General features: G+C 40.4%; 1 protein-coding gene across 4 annotated transcripts in view; it reads right to left on the bottom strand.

The window, feature by feature from the left end:
• The window catches only part of ppp1r13bb (protein phosphatase 1, regulatory subunit 13Bb), a 39,453-nt gene extending 21,025 nt beyond the window's left edge, over positions 1–18,428 (bottom strand). For 2 of the 4 annotated variants that reach the window (XM_030046776.1, XM_030046778.1), the window contains exons 1-5: positions 15,986–16,603; positions 15,520–15,692; positions 5,094–5,241; positions 3,409–3,528; positions 1,919–1,989 (exon numbers count right to left, since the gene is read on the bottom strand). In XM_030046776.1, coding sequence (XP_029902636.1) covers positions 1,919–1,989; positions 3,409–3,528; positions 5,094–5,241; positions 15,520–15,528 — 348 coding nt within the window. In that variant the 5' untranslated portion in view covers positions 15,529–15,692; positions 15,986–16,603. Of the gene's footprint in view, positions 1–1,918; positions 1,990–3,408; positions 3,529–5,093; positions 5,242–15,519; positions 15,693–15,985; positions 16,604–18,354 lie in introns of those variants that run through there. The other 2 variants (XM_030046777.1, XM_030046779.1) reach the window with 2 other exon arrangements.
• Positions 18,429–18,632: the final 204 nt, after the last annotated feature.

Genomic DNA, 18,632 nt, shown 5'->3' with positions numbered 1-18,632 from the left:
CTAAGCTTTGGATTTTGATTTTTAAAAAAGAAGGAATAGCTGCTGGGTGCTCTTATGCTGTAATATTTTAGAAGACAAAACCCACAATACTTCCATCTCTCGCTGCCCTGGATTGTTCCCTCCCCCTTAAGGTTGAATTAGTTCCGATCCCTCGGCCGCGACACTTTCCCATTGTGGAATCTGGGACAGATGGTAGCAGAGAGAGAGGACGCCATGCCAGAGGCTGCTCTTATCAGAGTCATTCACATCTCCTGCTCTACACATCCTGAAGCCACAGAGCTGTACATGCACCACAGTGGGTACACCTGACAGGGAAATATTGGCACCGTCAGGAAGCCAAAGAGTCCAACAACACTAGAGCACAAGTAGCCACTCTCTACACACCAGCTTGATATCAAAATCCATATATATCCACAAATATTGACAATTTTGTCCTTGTGACGATGGGATTATAACTGAAGCACTACAGCGCTTAAGCTCTGACCCATGTAGGATTTTCTCTAAATATATCATTGTGAAATTAAGGGCATCAACAACCACAGAATATCTATGGGCAATTTATTCCTGTGGATGACGCACACCACAAAGTATCCTTTAGTTTATTTTGATACATTTCACTGCTGTAGAGCAGCGGATCACATCTTTTCTGAACTTTTTTACCTAGCGTGCATCCTGGGGTACCAGCACATTGTTTCCAAAGAGCATGAAATCAAACTTCTGGTGCAGATCAAAAGTGCCAAGAGCCATAGTTTGGTGTCACATCATGTAATTATTTGCTGAAACTGTCTACCCTGCATGACACTTTTTGATCCTGTCTACTAGAGCTGGGCAATATGGTCACAAAACAAAAATATCACAATTCTTTTAATAGGATACTGCGGTACAGATAATGCAATGATACTGTAGGGATGGCAACTGGACTTTTATAAGATATTTACATAAGAACTTTTTGATAAACAAGGAGAGTCTGATAAGTGCAGAAAGTGCATCTCTTTAGTGTAATGCGGCCTTTAAAACCAGGAAAAGACCACACTTACGCCATGTCACGATATTATGATACCTCAAATCCCAAAGGAGCCTCAAATAACAATATCGATATAATATCAATACATTGCCCAGGCCTAGTGTGTGCTCCAAAATTCTAGTCGAAACTGTCTAATGAATTTCATAGTTTACCCACAAAAAATGTTTATTCTGTAGTTGTGCAGGGTTATGTTGCTTCTTATTTTTGTGGTGCAGTACGCAGTATTTTAGTGATGGATGAGGCATGACTTCTGTTCTTCTAACTGTATTAGCTGGCCCAGCCGCATGTCCAGATACACCATCATTTACAGGGAGCTAACCGCATTCAGCTAAACATCTGGTATTACACAATATTTTTACAAAAATTTGAATGAAGGAAATATATAATTTTAACACATAAGTCCAAATCAAAAACAGGGTGATTACAGTGTTCTGTGAGTTACATTTTAACAAACAAAAAAAAGAAAAAAGAAAAAACATAACCAGAGAAATTTCTTGTGCAAAGAGAGATAGCTCTGTCTCAAAACCGCTGAAATCACATATAAGACTCAAACGCAACAGACACTACAGCGATGAACTGAGTTTTTCCACTACGATGCCACCCACCATACATGATAAATCTGTGTGCATCTGGTCATCTATCTATGCAGTGAGCTTGACTGGGTTCACCAGAGCCATGTCTGCAGCTAAAACTTGCTCTCTTTGATTTCGCTGGTGATCCAACAATCCAAAAGATACAAGACCATCCTGAGTGTAATTTCTTCCACTGCAAGTGATATTTCATGTCATGAACTTACATTACATCCCTAATTTATCTTTAAAAAGACAGATCCAACTGCAAAGAAAAGCACATGTCAGTTGTAACAGTACATCGGTACTGCTTATCGAGCCTTACCCCGTTCTCGTTGTGCTTCTCTCCAGTGTTTCCACTTCTACGGCTGCTCTGGTCTTGCGATTGCTGACTCCCTGCGATGGAACACAGTCACAATCACAAACACAGGGCACGGAGACGTGCAGAGAGAGAGAGGCGAGCATGCACACACACACAAGTGTAATTTCAGAGGCAAGTACCAATGTCAGGGATAGTTTTGAAGTTCAATGGCATGATTGTGCATGACAGAGTATTCCAAAGAATAAGAACTGAGACAACCACTGCTGACAACAGCTACCCAACTCAAACTTGTTTTCCCTGATAAGAGAGCCCTAGTGAAATGTGACCTCTTTCATACATTTTTAAAATTTTACTTGGAAAATACAGAATACAGTCCAGTTCTGATAAAGGTTTAAAAATCGAGATTTAAAATTGAGTAGAGTGCATTTGCAAAATTAAAAAGTAACCCTGGTTTATCCAAGTTTTTGATTTATAGGGAAATTAAATAGCCTTTCACAAGCATTAAGTCATTTTCTGATATCTGTCTTGTACCTATTTACTAATTTCTTGCTCGTTTTCAGGTTGTTTTTGCTGATTTGCTAATTGCCTTTTGTCCCCGTGTTTTCAAAAGAAATCAAGTGAATTTGCGCAGATTTCAAATTTAAATACCAAATCATACTTTAAATTAGAGTTTTGGTTTTTAGCATAAAAACTAAACTGAGTTTTAAAGAAAGGTTTAAATTGAACCCTTCTTCATTTTAAACCAGTTTTAGAGTTTGGTGCAACAGTATTTGACAGTAAACTGTGATTTAATCTGGTTTTAAAATGAATCCTTGTTGGTGCAACCCAGCCTGAGTAGTCATGTCGCATATTTACATTCCACTTAGCTCAGATCCAGGGTCCCTGTATACATGACAACAGCAAGCCTCCCATGTCCAGATTGTGTCTGGATGCTGGCATCACTATTAATACTTTCAGCAGACCAAACTGATCAATCAAGCAGAATCTGTTTTTATATTTTAGTACTTCAACAGCTGTAAATTATTTTTCATATCCCTACTAACTCTTTGTGCATACCTCTGCATTACATTAACTTGTGTATGCAGATTTCCAATTATGTAGTTGTTGCATATGGTTTGGTTTTAGGTAAACACATTTACATTTTCCCTTTAATGTGGCCAAATGACTCTCTGATCGTGTGCAAAGGTGCCGCTGACGATCGAAACTTCAATACATCTTGGGTGCGCTTTACACCTGGCCTTTTCTGTGGCTAAGCACTACCTAAATACAGCTAATCACTCACGATGCATGTTAATAACAGCCGTCTGACGGGGCAACCACTTATCCCATTATGCCCCATTATGAACCTAAATTGCAGCTTCTGTAATATCACCATAAAAGAGACCTTTGATTTAGCTTTTTTTCACCTTACACAGCATTTTAATCTCATCTGGGATGACGATAATTCTGAGCGATGCGACACTGACAACTGATAACAGAATGTCCACGCCCACCTTGATCGCTGCTCTCAGCTGGTGAATCTTCGTGCCGGAGGAAGAATTTCACTTCCTGTTTCCGAGGGCCCCATTTTTGCAGATGTTCATACATCATGTGCTCGAATGGAATCGCTCGCTCTGCAGGGAGAGTGAAAACAAGAAAAAAAGGATAGAAGACTGATCAGAACCCTTACAGATGCAACCAGTATAACAGGTCCATACTGGTGTTTTTGTATGTTTTAGCTCATGTGCTACATTCATACAAGCAATATTACAAATAACATTTTCCAGAGCATTTGTGGCTTGACTGTGTTTTCAGCATTCATGTGATGGTTATATGTCAATGAGTACATGCATTCTTTGATCCTGAAATCACTGTTAGCAGGCTCTGATCTGGATGACACCGAGATAAAGTCAAACCACTACAAATGTACCTCCCTGGTCCCTAAGTAGTAAAACTAACTGCTGCTTGTACAATCATACAATATCTACAAGATCAACTGTTTCAGTTAACTATTTTCCTTTTTTGAAATCAAGTTTTACTCCACGTTTTATCTAAAATGTGTTCATTTTCATAGGTTTCATTTTAAATGTAGGTATTGAGCCTATCATGTCAGCAGTGAGTTGAAACGAATGCTTTTCAGCAAAGGAGTGCTATCCTTGTATCATATTACCAACCTTGCAATGCAAGGTGTATTGTATTGCTATATAGTATTACAACAAAAACCTATCAAATCCTATTGTTTTTATCACTCCCTGTATCATAATATCAATAATGGAGTGTGATGTGTATTGTATCACTGCTAAAACAAAAAGGTTGACATTCCAGCGATGGGGATGTGCAAGCCAAAAAGTAAAAACTCTCTTTTTCTCCAAACAATTTTTTTTTTTTTGCCCTAACTTCACATACGCTGGAAATAAAGCACAGCTATTCCAGGAAATAATTTTGGTGCATTTGTAGAGGCTGTCTCTCTTGTCCACATGTGGACAGAGTGAGAGAGGTTTTGCGAGGTTGGGGGGCAGACAGTTGCATTGTCAGGCACCGGCTAAACGTGATTACATAACCTGGGTTAATAAAGCCCTTGGCTGGATGTTGTTTTTCATCAGGGGAGTGGCCCCTCCGCAAAAACGCTGATGACACGGGTGTGTCAGCTGCAACGCCGGTGATGGGAGCAATTGTTTTGACAAAGTGGAGTCTGCTGTGACATTTCAGCGTTGGTGACATAGCGCTGCAGACTATAGCAGCACGTAAACCTACAACAAATGTATTCTCTGAGTCAGTTCGACCATAGCTTGATGCTTCTATGAGTGTAAGACATGCATACCTCCCATAAGTGATGAGAAAAGTAGTTTTATAAATGTAAGTCTCTGTATTCCCTTCAATTTGTTCATGATTCCCCTTCACAAAGATAGTAATGCAAAAGAGGGCTGGTTTTTTATTAGCAAGGAAGTCTACAGGGCACTGTCTTGAGACTTTCCTCTCATTAAAATAAAATTTCCTGTGCATTTGAAGTGTCAGTTTAATGGTACCGTATGAGAACCTTGACTTTTTTTTTTTTTTTTTTTTTGGACACGACTTCAACTTCTTCCTCCTCAGCTGAACAAAGCAAGCACTCCCAGTTCTGAATCTTGGGCAATTTTTATTTACATTCTAGCTAATACAAATAAATTGCTTATGCAGCACAATTCCACACAGGTCTTACCGTTGCCTCGCCAGACCTCAGCCAGGTGGCAGCCACTCTCGCCAGGCTCCTTGCAGAACTCGACGACATCGCGGCACGTTGTCTCCGGGGTGATGGGGACCTCGGTCACGGCCTGTTCCCCATCACTGAGGTACACCGTCAATATCATCTGAAAGAGGGATGAAGACAGTGAGGAGACTGAGACAGATGTATAGGTCAGATCAGATCAGATGAGGCTTTGACACTCCTCATGGGGTTGTTGCAGCAGAAAGTAACATACAGCACAGACAGAAAAAAAAAAGATGAAATAACATTACAACATCGGTACAAACATGAGTGAATAGTATGAAAACACATTAACTGACAACACAGAGTGCAAATAAGAGCAACAAATAAATGAGTGAAAATATTAAAGAATGTGCTCTGTATAAAAATAAACGGAAATATAAAGACATATGCAACAAATGAGCCAATGTCATCATGTATTTGAGAGTAAAACTGTTGCCACACTTCACCATGTGCCAGTCATTAGGCATTCTTCCCTGAATTCAGTCTATGGGCTAAATTTTTGTACAAAGCCCTGTGTGCTGACACAACATATTACTAGTGTCCACCAGCTTGGACTGTCCTTAGTTAACATGATAGGTCTGAGCCACTGGCAGGCCTGGGCCCGACTGTTTACTATGACTAGAGCCTACTGTAGCATGGCACGAACAAGCGTAACACGTGGAATTTGGAGGTAAGAAGTGGCAATTAAGCAGGGATTGGCAATAGTGTAGGCAATAAAGTAGGGATGACAATTGGTGCATTCATAAGATATTTACACAGGATTTGTGATCAACAATCATTAGTAGTGTGGATGTTAGGGCTGGAAAATACATCAATATGCTATCAATATTGTGATACGAAACTAGATTTCGTCTGGCATTTCAGATTAGGGATGCTAACCAGTGGCTGTTTGACCGGTTGTTGACCGTTTCAACTTTAATCGAATAATCTTGTCAGTTAATTTTAAGGCCGAACATGTCGTCGCCAACACAAATGCGCATGTCATATTGTAAATACTGTAACTTCCGTGAAGTTTGCTCTATCAAAAAAATTCCAACTGTTCCTGAAAGCTAAGAAGTTGCTCATGAACCCACATACAGTTTAATACGGTAAACATGGCGACAGGGCGCTGTGCCGGGCTTGGATTACGTCATTACGCACAGAGCTCAGCTCGACCGGAGAAACGAGCCAAGCTTATGGTGATCATGTATAGTTTTGAACAAAGTATGTCATGCAAGTCTGCAAGAGTCATAAAACCACCAAGCAGACTCATCGAGGGATCTGGAGACAATATTTTCAAGAGGAGAGAGAGATTTCTTCTACACCACGGTAAGCAACATGCGTAAATTACATAATTCTGTAAACTTTACAGACAGTCAAATAATATTCTCAGTTAACCAAAATAAACCGATTAATGAGGCCCGGTGGTCGACCAAGAAAATTTTCCATTTTCTCCATCCCTATTTCAGATATCCTGATATGGCAAAAGTGATGTCTTTTCCTAGCTGCATTACAGTAAAGAAATGCAATTTGCTGAACTTATAAGATTGTTGTAGCTGTTGTTTTATTCTTCTTTATCTGCTTGATGAGCATATTCATGTTACAACGTTAAATACACATTTAGCAAAAGTCAAAGATATTGTGATATTTGATTTTGTCCATATTGCCATAGCTCTGGTGGATATGATGACCAGGCAAGTAGAGGCAACAGCTAAAAGTCTCATAACCTCCAAAAAGTGCATCCCTTTCCTGTATTGCAGCCTTAAAAACCAGGAAAACACATGTCACAATCACATTATTACAATACTGAAAATCAGACCACATCTAGTCTAGATATAATATTGATTTATTGCTCAGCCATAGACTAAGACAAACTGGAGGCAGCAGCAGAGGGGAAGATGAGGACACAAACTGCTCACACTTTGTATAGTGAAGTGATGCAGCTACAGAGCACCTTCAGCCTCCTGTCCTCAGGTGCCCAGGACTTTGGCAGGATTGCTGCTACTGGGCCAACAGGCATCCAGCTTCAACTGATTAGCTTTACTACTTTTTATACTTTGTTGGTAATGGAAGATAGACACTGGTGATTTGAACAAAGATATAAACCATCTGATTTTGGTTACAAGATGTCGCAGTGGCTCAGACTGCCACAGCGACAGGCCACCAGCATACTGACGGTAACTGAACCCAAACTGCAGCACAGAGACAGCAGCAACTACCATGCTAGCTCAAGATAACATTACTGGTTTCTTTTATTCTGTTTTTTAGTCCTGTGACAACAAAATGTGCATGCCCTTTGCCGTGCATCGAACTAGCTCAGCCTGACTCTTCAGCTCACTACCCTGACCTGAACAAACTTGTGCCGATGCTGTCAGACATAATGTGTAAAAGTACTGTCTTGACAAGAGACAACCACATGGAAACACGCTGACATGCCCATGCTAATTCTTAATTCTATTTCTATGTGCGGAATATTATGGAAGATCAGACTCTACTTAGCATTCTGTTATGCCATCAAGTACAAACACTTTATGGTGAAGGATGCTCAATGTAGCGTATTTGACAGAATGCAAACCGCATGATATGAGAAAATGTGTCCTCTAGTTTAAATGGTTGTGGCTAGAAACAGTCTTAAGAGGTTTCCCTCTTGCCTTTGATTAGACAAGCAGAATTTAACTTTGTCTTGACTCATTATGCCCTTGTAATCTGGTTCAAGGAACGTGAGAATATGCCAGATGGATTAAGACGGGCACGAAAACAACTGCTCCCTTTTCTGCCTTTGGGCACGATCACGCAGTGTCTTTTTTATGCACTGGCAGGCAGATTTTCATTGTTTTCTGTGGCACGAAGCCCTCCAGGGGTTAGAGGTGTGCCTTCCGTTCCATTCCCTCACTTCTATTTGTGTGTCAAAAAAGAAAACCAGGCACAGAATAAAGGTGCAGAGCATCACAGTGGAGAATAAATTGATGACAAAGAGTTTGAGTGTCCTTCAAAACAGAGTAAAAAACCTATTTTATCAGTGTTTGAACAGAGTTTTGCTGGGGGCTTCGAATGAGCACAAGTTCGACTAACTATCAAATTACAGGGTGAACTTCTCAGGTATTGGTAGTGTTTAAACTCCTCCACACTCCTCACGTCTTCTGAAAGCCTTCAAAGCTCATTAAGTAAGTGTTTATGTGTGGGCTTATTTGAGTAAAATGTCAAATGTTAAGAAAAGCTGCAAAAAAGAAACAATTTCACCTTCACATGGGATCAAATCCAACCCACTACACCAGAGCTTAATCAACCTTTTTGACTCGGGACACCTTAAACTAAGCAATACCTACTTGCCGTTGCCCTGTCAGCGGCTGCTTATCAGAGCAGTGAGCAGGCAAAGGAATGATTTTCCTTTTTTAGGCTGTTTCATTTGATTAATCAACACAAAAGAAGTCTAAGAAACTGAAAGCTTTTCAGTATTTCACAAGAAAAAAATGGATTTTTTTGAAAAAATTGAAAAGACACAATCATAAATATATAATAATATAATGTATAGTAGAATATTTTCTGGAGAGCTGAGTTCCTTGAGGGTCAGGACCCTAGACTGACAACCCTGTTTGATCTAAAATGATAAGTTTTAATTTTTAGAGACTCAAATAATTGTAATTAATTCATCATATAAATATGAAATTAATTAGCCTGTATATTTTAGTAATGAAGAATTTAGTGGACGTCTGTATCCATGGTGCATTAATAATACTGATGGGCCAAAACTGGTTGCCTCCAGGGTGTATTAGTGTGATATTCTCACATCTGTAATTCCTAGGGGTGATGATGTAATGGTAGGCTTGACTGACATTTCTCTGCAACAGGCTATACAATTAATGCTCCGCTTCTTCAGTTCACTCAGAAGAGCTAATCATGATGATTAATCATAATGATCATGATTTTAGCAAATTCAAACCATAGCATGACAAAATGGTAGCCTGGATGCAGACAAAGGCTTCACCGTCACGTTTTACACAGCATAACCATAATTAGTGTGTAATCATTTTCCACTGGACATTTTATAAGTATTCTGCACATTTGTACATAGTGAAACATGGCTAAGGACAATGCCATCTGTTCTGAACTGCAAGAGAGAAAAAGAAAAAAAATTAAATTAGGGGAGATATGTGTTAGGCTTAGTAGGTATGTTTGGAATTGTAGTTCTGTGAAGGGTTCGATAGATAGATAATTACTTTGTTAATCCCCAGGGAGTATTGGAGTGTTACCAGCAATATAATAAGATACAGCTTGGTAGCGAGACAAAAACAAGCTAACACATAATAATATTTCATCACAATGAGATTAGCAATAACATAAGTCAGAAAACAGAAAAGAATTGCAGGTATGATGACCGTTCTTCTGAGAAAATGAGTTTTAAGAAATTAGACTTTCCAATTTAACAAGAAAGTAGAAGGGAGCAATCAGCCCATTGTAAGCTGAAATTCCATAGTCAAGTCACTTAGATGATTGGTATAATGGCATAGGCATATATCATATGTCCTTCAAAACATGTCAAAACTGACCTCCAGTACACCTGATTAATCAACCATACTCAACCAATAAGGCAACATTATGTGCAGTGCAGAGCTCACACACAGAAAGCCAATAAGATATACTCTCATCACACCACCAAACTAACAAAAAGTGACAAAATATATGAGCACATATTCAGCAAATGCCTGGAGAAGAAAAACTCCTTCGACGATTACGAACCCCCCTCACAAAGTTGCGTCTTCCCATATTCTTGGCTCTCTTGATTGCCCTCTGTTTCCTCCTGTTGTCCTGCTTTGGTGGCCGCTGGTGCTCCTTTGCCCAAATGGGGTGCTCCTTGGAAAGGCTAACGAGGCCGCGCAACACTATAGTCACAAACCTCTTCATCATAGTACTCCCGCCTTAACAGGCATGAGACTTTAATTACTACGCCATCCCGAGCAGACATCCAACACAGACAGCAGTGCGTGGAGGCACAGAAAAGCGCTGCAGAGGAGACTTCGGAGGAAAAACGCTGGCTGTGTGTGTATTCCGGAGAGGGAGGGGGGGAAGAGAGAGGGAGAGAGAGAGAGAGAGAGAGAGAGAGAGAGACAGACAGAAAAAGAGAGTATATTTGATGGGGGGTGGGGCTGGGGTTGCCAGGAAGACCCTCCATTGGAAAAGTGTGCCTGACGTGTGCCCGTGGCATTAATACCCATGATCTCTGCTAATGAGGCTAGTTTGTCGGCTGCTGTGATTGGCTCAGGTCTATGGATATGGAAACAGAGAGAATATCACTCCTGCATGCTGGTTGTGAGCAGGTAAAAACAAACAGGCACCAAACACAGGAAGCTGTGTGTGGGCAAATTTCCTTATTTTGTCCATATCCACTGATTTTGTTAGTCCATTGTTATCTAGAATTGAGTGTTTTCTTATTTTTGCTAAATCCAAAAACAATGTTTTGGCCCTCCACCCACGCTATAGCACACTGCATATTCTTTTTTTTTTTTTTGTTAAGTTTTTTTTTTTTTTGGGCATTTCTGCTTTATTTGACAGTCACAGTAGAGAGAGATGGGGAAGGCAGGGGAGAGAGAGGGAATGACCTGCAGCAAAGGCTGTGGGGTTGGATTCGAACCCAGGACACTGCGGTCAGGACTCAGCCTTGACAAGAGGTACACGCTCTTATCCAAACTGGCTCACACCGTTTTCCAAAAGCCTGTCGCCACACTGAAACAGCAGATAACACCGAGATGGCGACTGCACGTGCCTATGCAACTTCTGCTCCACAACACAGAGCCATTCGCTAGATCACATGACAACCTTTGGCCACTGTTTCCTCCATCCACGCCGAAATGTCAGGCTGGTGTTTTCACATTTTAGATCGGTTTCAGATCTTAGGAATCTGCCTGAGAATGAGATATGGGAGAGTATTTTGCACACAGCACAACAGCTGCCCTTTTATGGTGTTTAGGGGGTGGTAACAGCTAATGACAAATGCTAGCCTTTTCTTACCAGAACAATGAGAAAATTAGGGATCAACAAATGATCAGTCCCATTCAATAATTGGGGCTGATATACAGAATCTTTCAGTGATCAGTGTGGTAGTTTTGATTTGCAGGATGGCCGCTACGAAAACAACTCAAATGCCGCCTCTCCAAAAACAGCGAAAAGCAAAAGCGTCATTTCTCTTTTCACTGGATTTGCATTTAATTTAGCTTTATAAGACATAAACACTAAGTTGCGACATGTTGCCCTGCCTGACCTGCCTTAAGGACAGAAGGATTACAATTTACATTTCAGCTGTACTGGGTTCAGACACCTTTCACAAGCATTTCAACACAAGAAATCTGCTCCAGCATCACCAATCTGACCTTTAAATATATTTTTGCTCATTTTTGTTTTTTCCTGCCTTTTTTTTTATTAACATATTATGTTAATCAAACATTTGTTAATTCAAAGCAAGGTTTGCGTTGGTGCTTCTAATACAGTAAATTTTGATAATGTAATTTAATAAATATTGGTTACTGGTGTTCTGGATTACTATTAATCATACTGTACCTGAAAATTTTCAAAGAGAAAATCCAAGATAAATTTAAGAGAATGATGCTGCATCTGGTCTCTTATGACTGTGTATGATGCTACAATGGGCACCGAGTGGAGATCGGGGCGTTTGTCATTTATGTTGTGAGGGTGGGAGGGAGGGATGCTCAGCTGACCTGTTCCCAGGCAGGATGATTCAAACAGGCCTCATTTCTCACTGCTCCTCTCCCTCACATCACCACTGCTTTGCAAAGAGTATTCAAGGAAAGAAAGAAAAAAAAGTCTAACACAATACTATTTCCTGTGAGCCAAAGTTTATCTGATAACATTTTTGTTCTTATTTTACAAGCCATTTGAAAAGCTTTGAAAGGGTTACAGTGAACAGCGCCATAGATTGTAATCACCAGACTGAAAGTAGGTGAAATTTAATCCCCAGGTTTATGTAGTCTCACCGTTTGGGACAAAGAACTTGCATAAAAATCAGTAAAACAAACAGACTGAACGGTTTGATGATCAGGTGTTCTGGTATCAGGCATTCTGGTAAAAGCAACAGTCATCAGTATGAAACTAAATATTGCTTTGTGTTTCATCATCTAGCGTTTGGACACAACCACATTCGGGAAAACTGTGCAAGAGCGGAAGCTTGTCCCTGTCAGCCAGTCTTTGAGACATGACGAGGTTTTCAATGAAAATTTGGAAAAGCGCGGTGTGATCCAGCCACTTTATAAAGTGGGCAGCTGTCAGAAATGAATGAAGGTTAAACACTGCTGTGCTGGCTAAAATGGCACTGATCCATTTGCAGGGCAGATGAGGGTATGGCGTGACGAAGGTTGTGAGCAAAACCCCAAACCTTTACAATCCAGGGCTCCTGAAATCTGAATTGACAATACTCTTGTGTACTGTAAGTCTACAAAATAAGCTAACACAATAAATATTTCACATTTTGTTAGAGGCATTTTTTGTGTTTTCCTCCTGAAAACACAAAGTGTGGTCTGAGTCATGGAAAAGTAATTGACTCCAACAAGATTCCATTTCCTCTCAAAAAAAGAAAAGAAAAAAGAAAAAAGAAAACAAACACCTGCCACATTGAGTGAAAGCTGACTAATGCACATTAGAGGGAGGCATTACGGAAAGTCTAGTTAATAATACATAATTCTTTAACCAATGGGAGAGAACTAGGAGGGCTTAAGCAGAGGGGAGATGTTAAATAAATCAACAGATGACTCTTTTAATCCGTTAAGGGGTGAGTTTTGCAAAAAGCTGTGACCACAAGAGTCATATCCATTAAAACTAAGGCCTTTTTATTTTTTAATTGCGAGTGTTTTAAGCTAAAATCATGCTGGCTTTGCTGACGGCACCTCGTGTTAGCATTCCTCCAAAAACAAGTGAGCTAAAATACAATGTTTACTTCTCCTGTAAGCCAGGCTGTGCCCAGCTCCACCGTGTGAGACTGATGCCACTTGACAATCTACTCGGCTCAAAAGTTCCCCTTAACAACAGAGTATTAGCCGGCGCAGCCATACAGACCTAGATGTGCCGTGCTCTCATTGGCTGCTGGAGTCACGCGAGAACAAAGTCCAGGGCTGCTCTCTGCTCCACTGGCTCTTTGACTCTGATAGCCTGGTGGTGCCACAGGGTACAAATGTCCGCTGAGACCACCGCTGCACTCAATCCTGTGCACACTGAACAGTTGCAGCGAATATGGAGTTTCCTCTCCGGTACTGAGTATTCTGGAAAACTCACTGAAATTATGTTTCTGGCTATAATGAAACCATTTGCAAAACTGAGCACAAGAGGTTGACCATAAAACCGAGGCACATTCATTTATTAAGAGATTGGCAAATACAGATGGGACATCGATTTTTCAAATCAAGCATGACAGCTCAGTGCAAGTTAATCTTTTCATACCTGACTACACCTCCTTCCTGTAAACTTATCCTGTATGTGAGTTCACATTCCTTTTCCTCTGTCTAGGTAATCTCCCTGAGGGCCAAAGGGCTCCAACCCCCTTTTCCCACAATCCATCACTGTATTCTCAGCACGGGAGAAAAACAATATAGACTACTCCAATAGGCGTGACATGTAAGCAGTCTTTCCTGCAAGGAGTGTGTTTAATGATGCCGTTGAAAAGCACAAGGAGAAGCAAAATGGCTGCTATCTGATTTCTAACATATTAATATGTTGCTGCCATAGCCAACCATCTTTAAAATTTTGACCCCAGTGGTCATATGTTTATCATATTGTCTACAGATGAGTTCGTTAAAGGACCATAACAGTGATTTTGCATGTTCAGTGTAATATCTACAAAATGGATATACTTCATGTTTCTGTTGATCTTTTCCTAAAGCAAACAGTCAATTTTAGAGCTATAATAACTTTTTATTCAGCCATTGGTTTCCAGTCATTCCACTACGATATATAAAAGAACTTTCAGAGACTCCAAGCTTTCTCAACACCAGTATTCCATCAACGGAATGAAGTCGAGCACATTAGTTTTCCTAAAACCAGCAGCACTCATGTGTTTTGATAACTTGAAATTGGGTGCAGTGAAACGCTCCCTCCACCAGAAAATGGTCCCCAGGGAAAAATTTGCTGTATACAGCTGATTATATGTTGTGAAATCTTTAGTAGCCCAGCATGATTTGCTAAATGGTTTGTTGCAGTGTAAAATGGGGAGAAATTGTAGTAAACGGGTTAAGGTCAGATAAAACTTTCAAAAATCACTGGGGCAGTCCTTTAACTGATCCTAAGAGAAAATCTGAGATTGCAGAGAAAGGTATGATAGGTATAAAAAACACTAGAGGAAGGGGACAGGTAGGATGTTACTAAAATAACTGCTGAAGATAGCAACAGGAATAGGATGTGTGCAAGAGGCGTCAGTACCTGACTAACTCACTGGACATCTACCACTGTGGGCAGATAACAAAGGTTAAAATAAATAAATAAATAAAAATTCACCTTCTCACAGGCTCCTTTTCTTCCAGTTTTGCTAATGCTGGTGAGATCTGCTATGCTGATCACAGGTTTTTTTTCAGTCACACAGTGAAAATACTAGACCTAAATCAGCAAGAGCTAAAGGGCTGCTGCAAGGCCACATGTCCACCCCTTGGCAGGCTCATGTCTTTGGACTGTTCACTGTGGACCAAATTTGCAAATAAGGGTTAGATTGCCAATCTAAAAATGAAATATATGTTTACCCTCATATTAAATATGCACTGTTCATTAAAATCCCCCATCCATCGATCTGTGACAAACATTTCTTACATTTTGCCTCTTAGTAGTAAAGTGGCAAACAAAGCAGTCCGACAGCAATTTGTTTAGAATTAGTAGCGGCTAATGCAAACTGTAAATATGCCTTTATTGATGAACCATGTGTACCAATTTTATCTGGCCCGGATAAGGAACCATATGACTATGCAAATAACCACTTGATTCCAAATGTGCCACAGTGAAAACTAAATCTAGCTGAGTCTTCTATGACCTTATTTGAGAAACTAAGTCATTGAAAACTACTGTGTGCATGATGCTGTACAGGTTACACCTGAAAGTGTTTCCAAGCACATACAGCGTTTTGTGTTTTGTGCAACACAGGACACTCCAAACAACATCTGTGAAGATGAACAATTCCCTTCTCCAGCAACAAACGAGGGAGTGTCTTGCTGATGCAAAACATGGACTTATTATGCATCAGAATGAATACTCGTTTCAAGTTTAGTGTAAATGATATTTTTGTTGCTGTGGCACTGCAGCATCAAAAACAGAAGATACATTCCTATCACTGAAGGGGAACACAACAGTGAAGCCAGGGAACAGGGCCGTTCTTGCATGCAGCCTGGATGCAGCGGGGCGGGATGGTGGCACTTACCGGCATCATGTTGGCAGCTCCGTGTGGTCAAACCGAGCGGGGCATCGGCAAATTAAGGTTGTCGTTCACCCACTTATCTTCAAAGGGACAACAGTGGAGTCAGCCAGGACCCACCTTGCTGGTTAAAGGCTATGGTTACGCCAACAAGACAACCAATTGGGCCTCGGTCCTCTCTGTAAACCACAACAGTGAACTTCGGTTAGATAGTGAAACGGTGAAATCGCTGAAAACAGAACACTAACATATAATCTAGCTGAGTTTAGTTAAGTTGCACCTAATGTAATCAGCCACAGACGTTAGTTAAGCTTGATTCCGGCCTGTACTATGTAGCTGCTGCTACAAACAAGCCGATGGTTGTGCCGTGGTTAGCTTGTCAGTGTTAGCTCGCTGGCAAGCAACTTGCGAATCAACGCAAGACATTAATTACCATGGTATCCCCAAATAATTACAACTGGATTGTACTCACCAATGTCAAAGACGATTCATCATTTCAGCGACATAAATCTTTGTTACGTTAACGTCAGCTGAAAGCTCGCAGCTAACCAAACCAGCTGTCAGCCAGCTAACGATAACTCTGCCTCAGCTACGTCGTTAGCCGTTAGCTAAATCAGAGGCGGCTAAGGACGGTATGCAAGGCGATCTCTCTGCTCCCGTTGGTTCTTTCAGTAGCAGAAACTGAATACTGGCACAAGCTAAGTCGACTGAGTCTGATTCAAGCTAACGAAAGCGTATACATTTCATTTAAGATTGGATAGTTTTCAAGACTACTGCGAATCATCGCTAGCTTGCTAGCGAGGCTAGTTGACGAAAATAGCTGGAATCCAGTTGTTGATGGTGAAAGGGGCGGGGCTTTCGCGCAGCAGTGCAAGTGTTACGTCGAAGTGGAATGTCAAAAATCCTAACGTCACTAAATCCATTGTTGGACACAGTTTTGGTAATTTTGATCTGAATTCAGTCTGTTCCCACAGCCCAATCATGCCAGGGTAGCCGCAGCTCAACCAGGGATTCTGTTGTGGGAGTGGTTCTGAAACCACGTCTGCCGCTCTCTCAGACAACTTGCCTTATTTTCCTGCCTTGGCTTCTACTAATGTGATCCTAGATCCATTTTCGGACAATCATCAAGCCAGATCGCGGATTACAGTATATGCTCCTGCTACCGTATCGGCGTTCTGCTATGCAATCCCTCCACATTTCCCCACAGCTGTGTGCTGACCAGATGTGGCTCTTTTCAACTTCGACACTGACACTATTCCGCTTTAGTTGTCTGGAAAACAACTAACTGCGGTTACCGACGACGCTTGCACCTGCATTTTACCCTGTCTGCTGGTAGACTTGTCTGATATTGGTAAGCAGGGATCAAACTGAGCTTGTAATCCGAAATGTGCATACATAATTAAATTGCACATGCACCTGTATACCTGATCGAGTACGGTGGATTGTATGCTTGGGGTCTCCCACTACATTTTTGGTGTGTGTGTGTGTGTGTGTGTGTGTGTGTGTGTGTGAGAGAGAGAGAGAGAGAGATGGAGCGGGTTACTATCCAACTGATTTTGAACGGTGTTTATAAGAGAGACTGCACGCTCCATACTTAACAGAGTGGAAAAATGCCATATAGGAAAAACAACATGCAAACAAGGAGAACCAACTGAAATCCTGCATTTTTATAGCCGTAATTGCCTATATGCCCATGGTTTTATATCTTGTGATGGTATTTTAAATAACAATGATTAAATGTGGAAATATACATATAATATACAGTGGATAAAACAATGATTAATTTATTCTCTGAATAGAAAAAAATATTTTGGACATTAATGTTAACTCTGCTGTCACATATGGAGCTTGTAGGAAACTAATTAAATTACTGACTGAATAAAACAGAATGAAGATCTTTTTCTCTCTTCCCACAAGAATATTTTGTTGTCCTATGGTGCAGCCTATAGAATAAATTAATATTTGAACCCAACACTTCTTTCTAGACTGGGTGCATAAATCCACAGTACAATTTCGCTAAAGTGTGTGATTCTGGATTTTATTTATTTGTTTATTTATGTATTCATTAATTCATTCATTTATATAGTTCTATTCAATTAAAGATTGATATTCTTGCCCAATCTTAAATTCAAAGACACAAAACCAGGTTACAACTCTGCAGCTCTCAGGATGTTGAAACATCAGAGGATGACTGCTTGATATAAGATTGGCTGCGAATATATTTGTGTTGGCTGTACATTTATTATTAGTGTATGTATATATTTTGTCTTTTATTACACTGATCTAGGATGGGGGGACACCAGGGCTTTAAGAAATGATCCTTATTTGAAAAAAAAGTTTTATGTCAGCTTATTTTATATAGCATCATGTGTGTGTCAGTGTGACTTAAAGTTGATACAGACATTTGCAGAAGGAAGGAAAACACAGAAAGCTCAGTCAGGAATATAATAATGAGTTTAAAGAGATTTCATAAGACACTTCATACCTCCTTAAAAGGGGAAAGAGCAACTTTTTAAACCTTGAACTATAAAAAGCCTGCTATTTGTCCCTAACCCTCCATAATCATAGACTGTATAAAAAAATCAATTATCATCTTTTGGGAAAATGTATTTGCTGTGCACTGATTTTTTTAGTTTGGCTTGTGTCCCATCCGATAACATGCAGGGGGCGGGGTTTATGACCTTACTTCAGCCAGCCACCAGGGGGCGACCGAGATGTTTGGCTGTTATGTCGTCCATGATCCATTTTTTATACAGTCTATGTCTGAAACCCGTGGAGGAACATTATTTTAAAGGTTTTTCATTTTTTAAATTTTACATTTTCACCTCTGCCTTACCGTACCCAGGAAACTGCCCTGACATGGTGTGCTCGGACTGTGGCCGACTTGTCTTGAAAAGCCTGGATCCTTCCTTCATCTGCAGGGTAGAGATAACAGGATTTCAACACCAGTTCAACCCCGAAAAAATGAGAAGATATTCAGTCGTAATGTTTCTGGCTGACACTTATCAGGAATGTGTCCTTCTCAGGCTGGAGAGCCTTAAAGTACTCCCATAAGTCTTTTTTCCTAGGACGACGATTTTTTTTTTTTTTTTTTTTTTTTTTTTACATTTTGAGTGGTT

This window comes from Myripristis murdjan, chromosome 24 (assembly GCF_902150065.1).
Source record: "Myripristis murdjan chromosome 24, fMyrMur1.1, whole genome shotgun sequence".
Taxonomy (NCBI): domain Eukaryota; kingdom Metazoa; phylum Chordata; class Actinopteri; order Holocentriformes; family Holocentridae; genus Myripristis; species Myripristis murdjan.
This window is presented reverse-complemented; position numbering and strand designations above follow the sequence as displayed.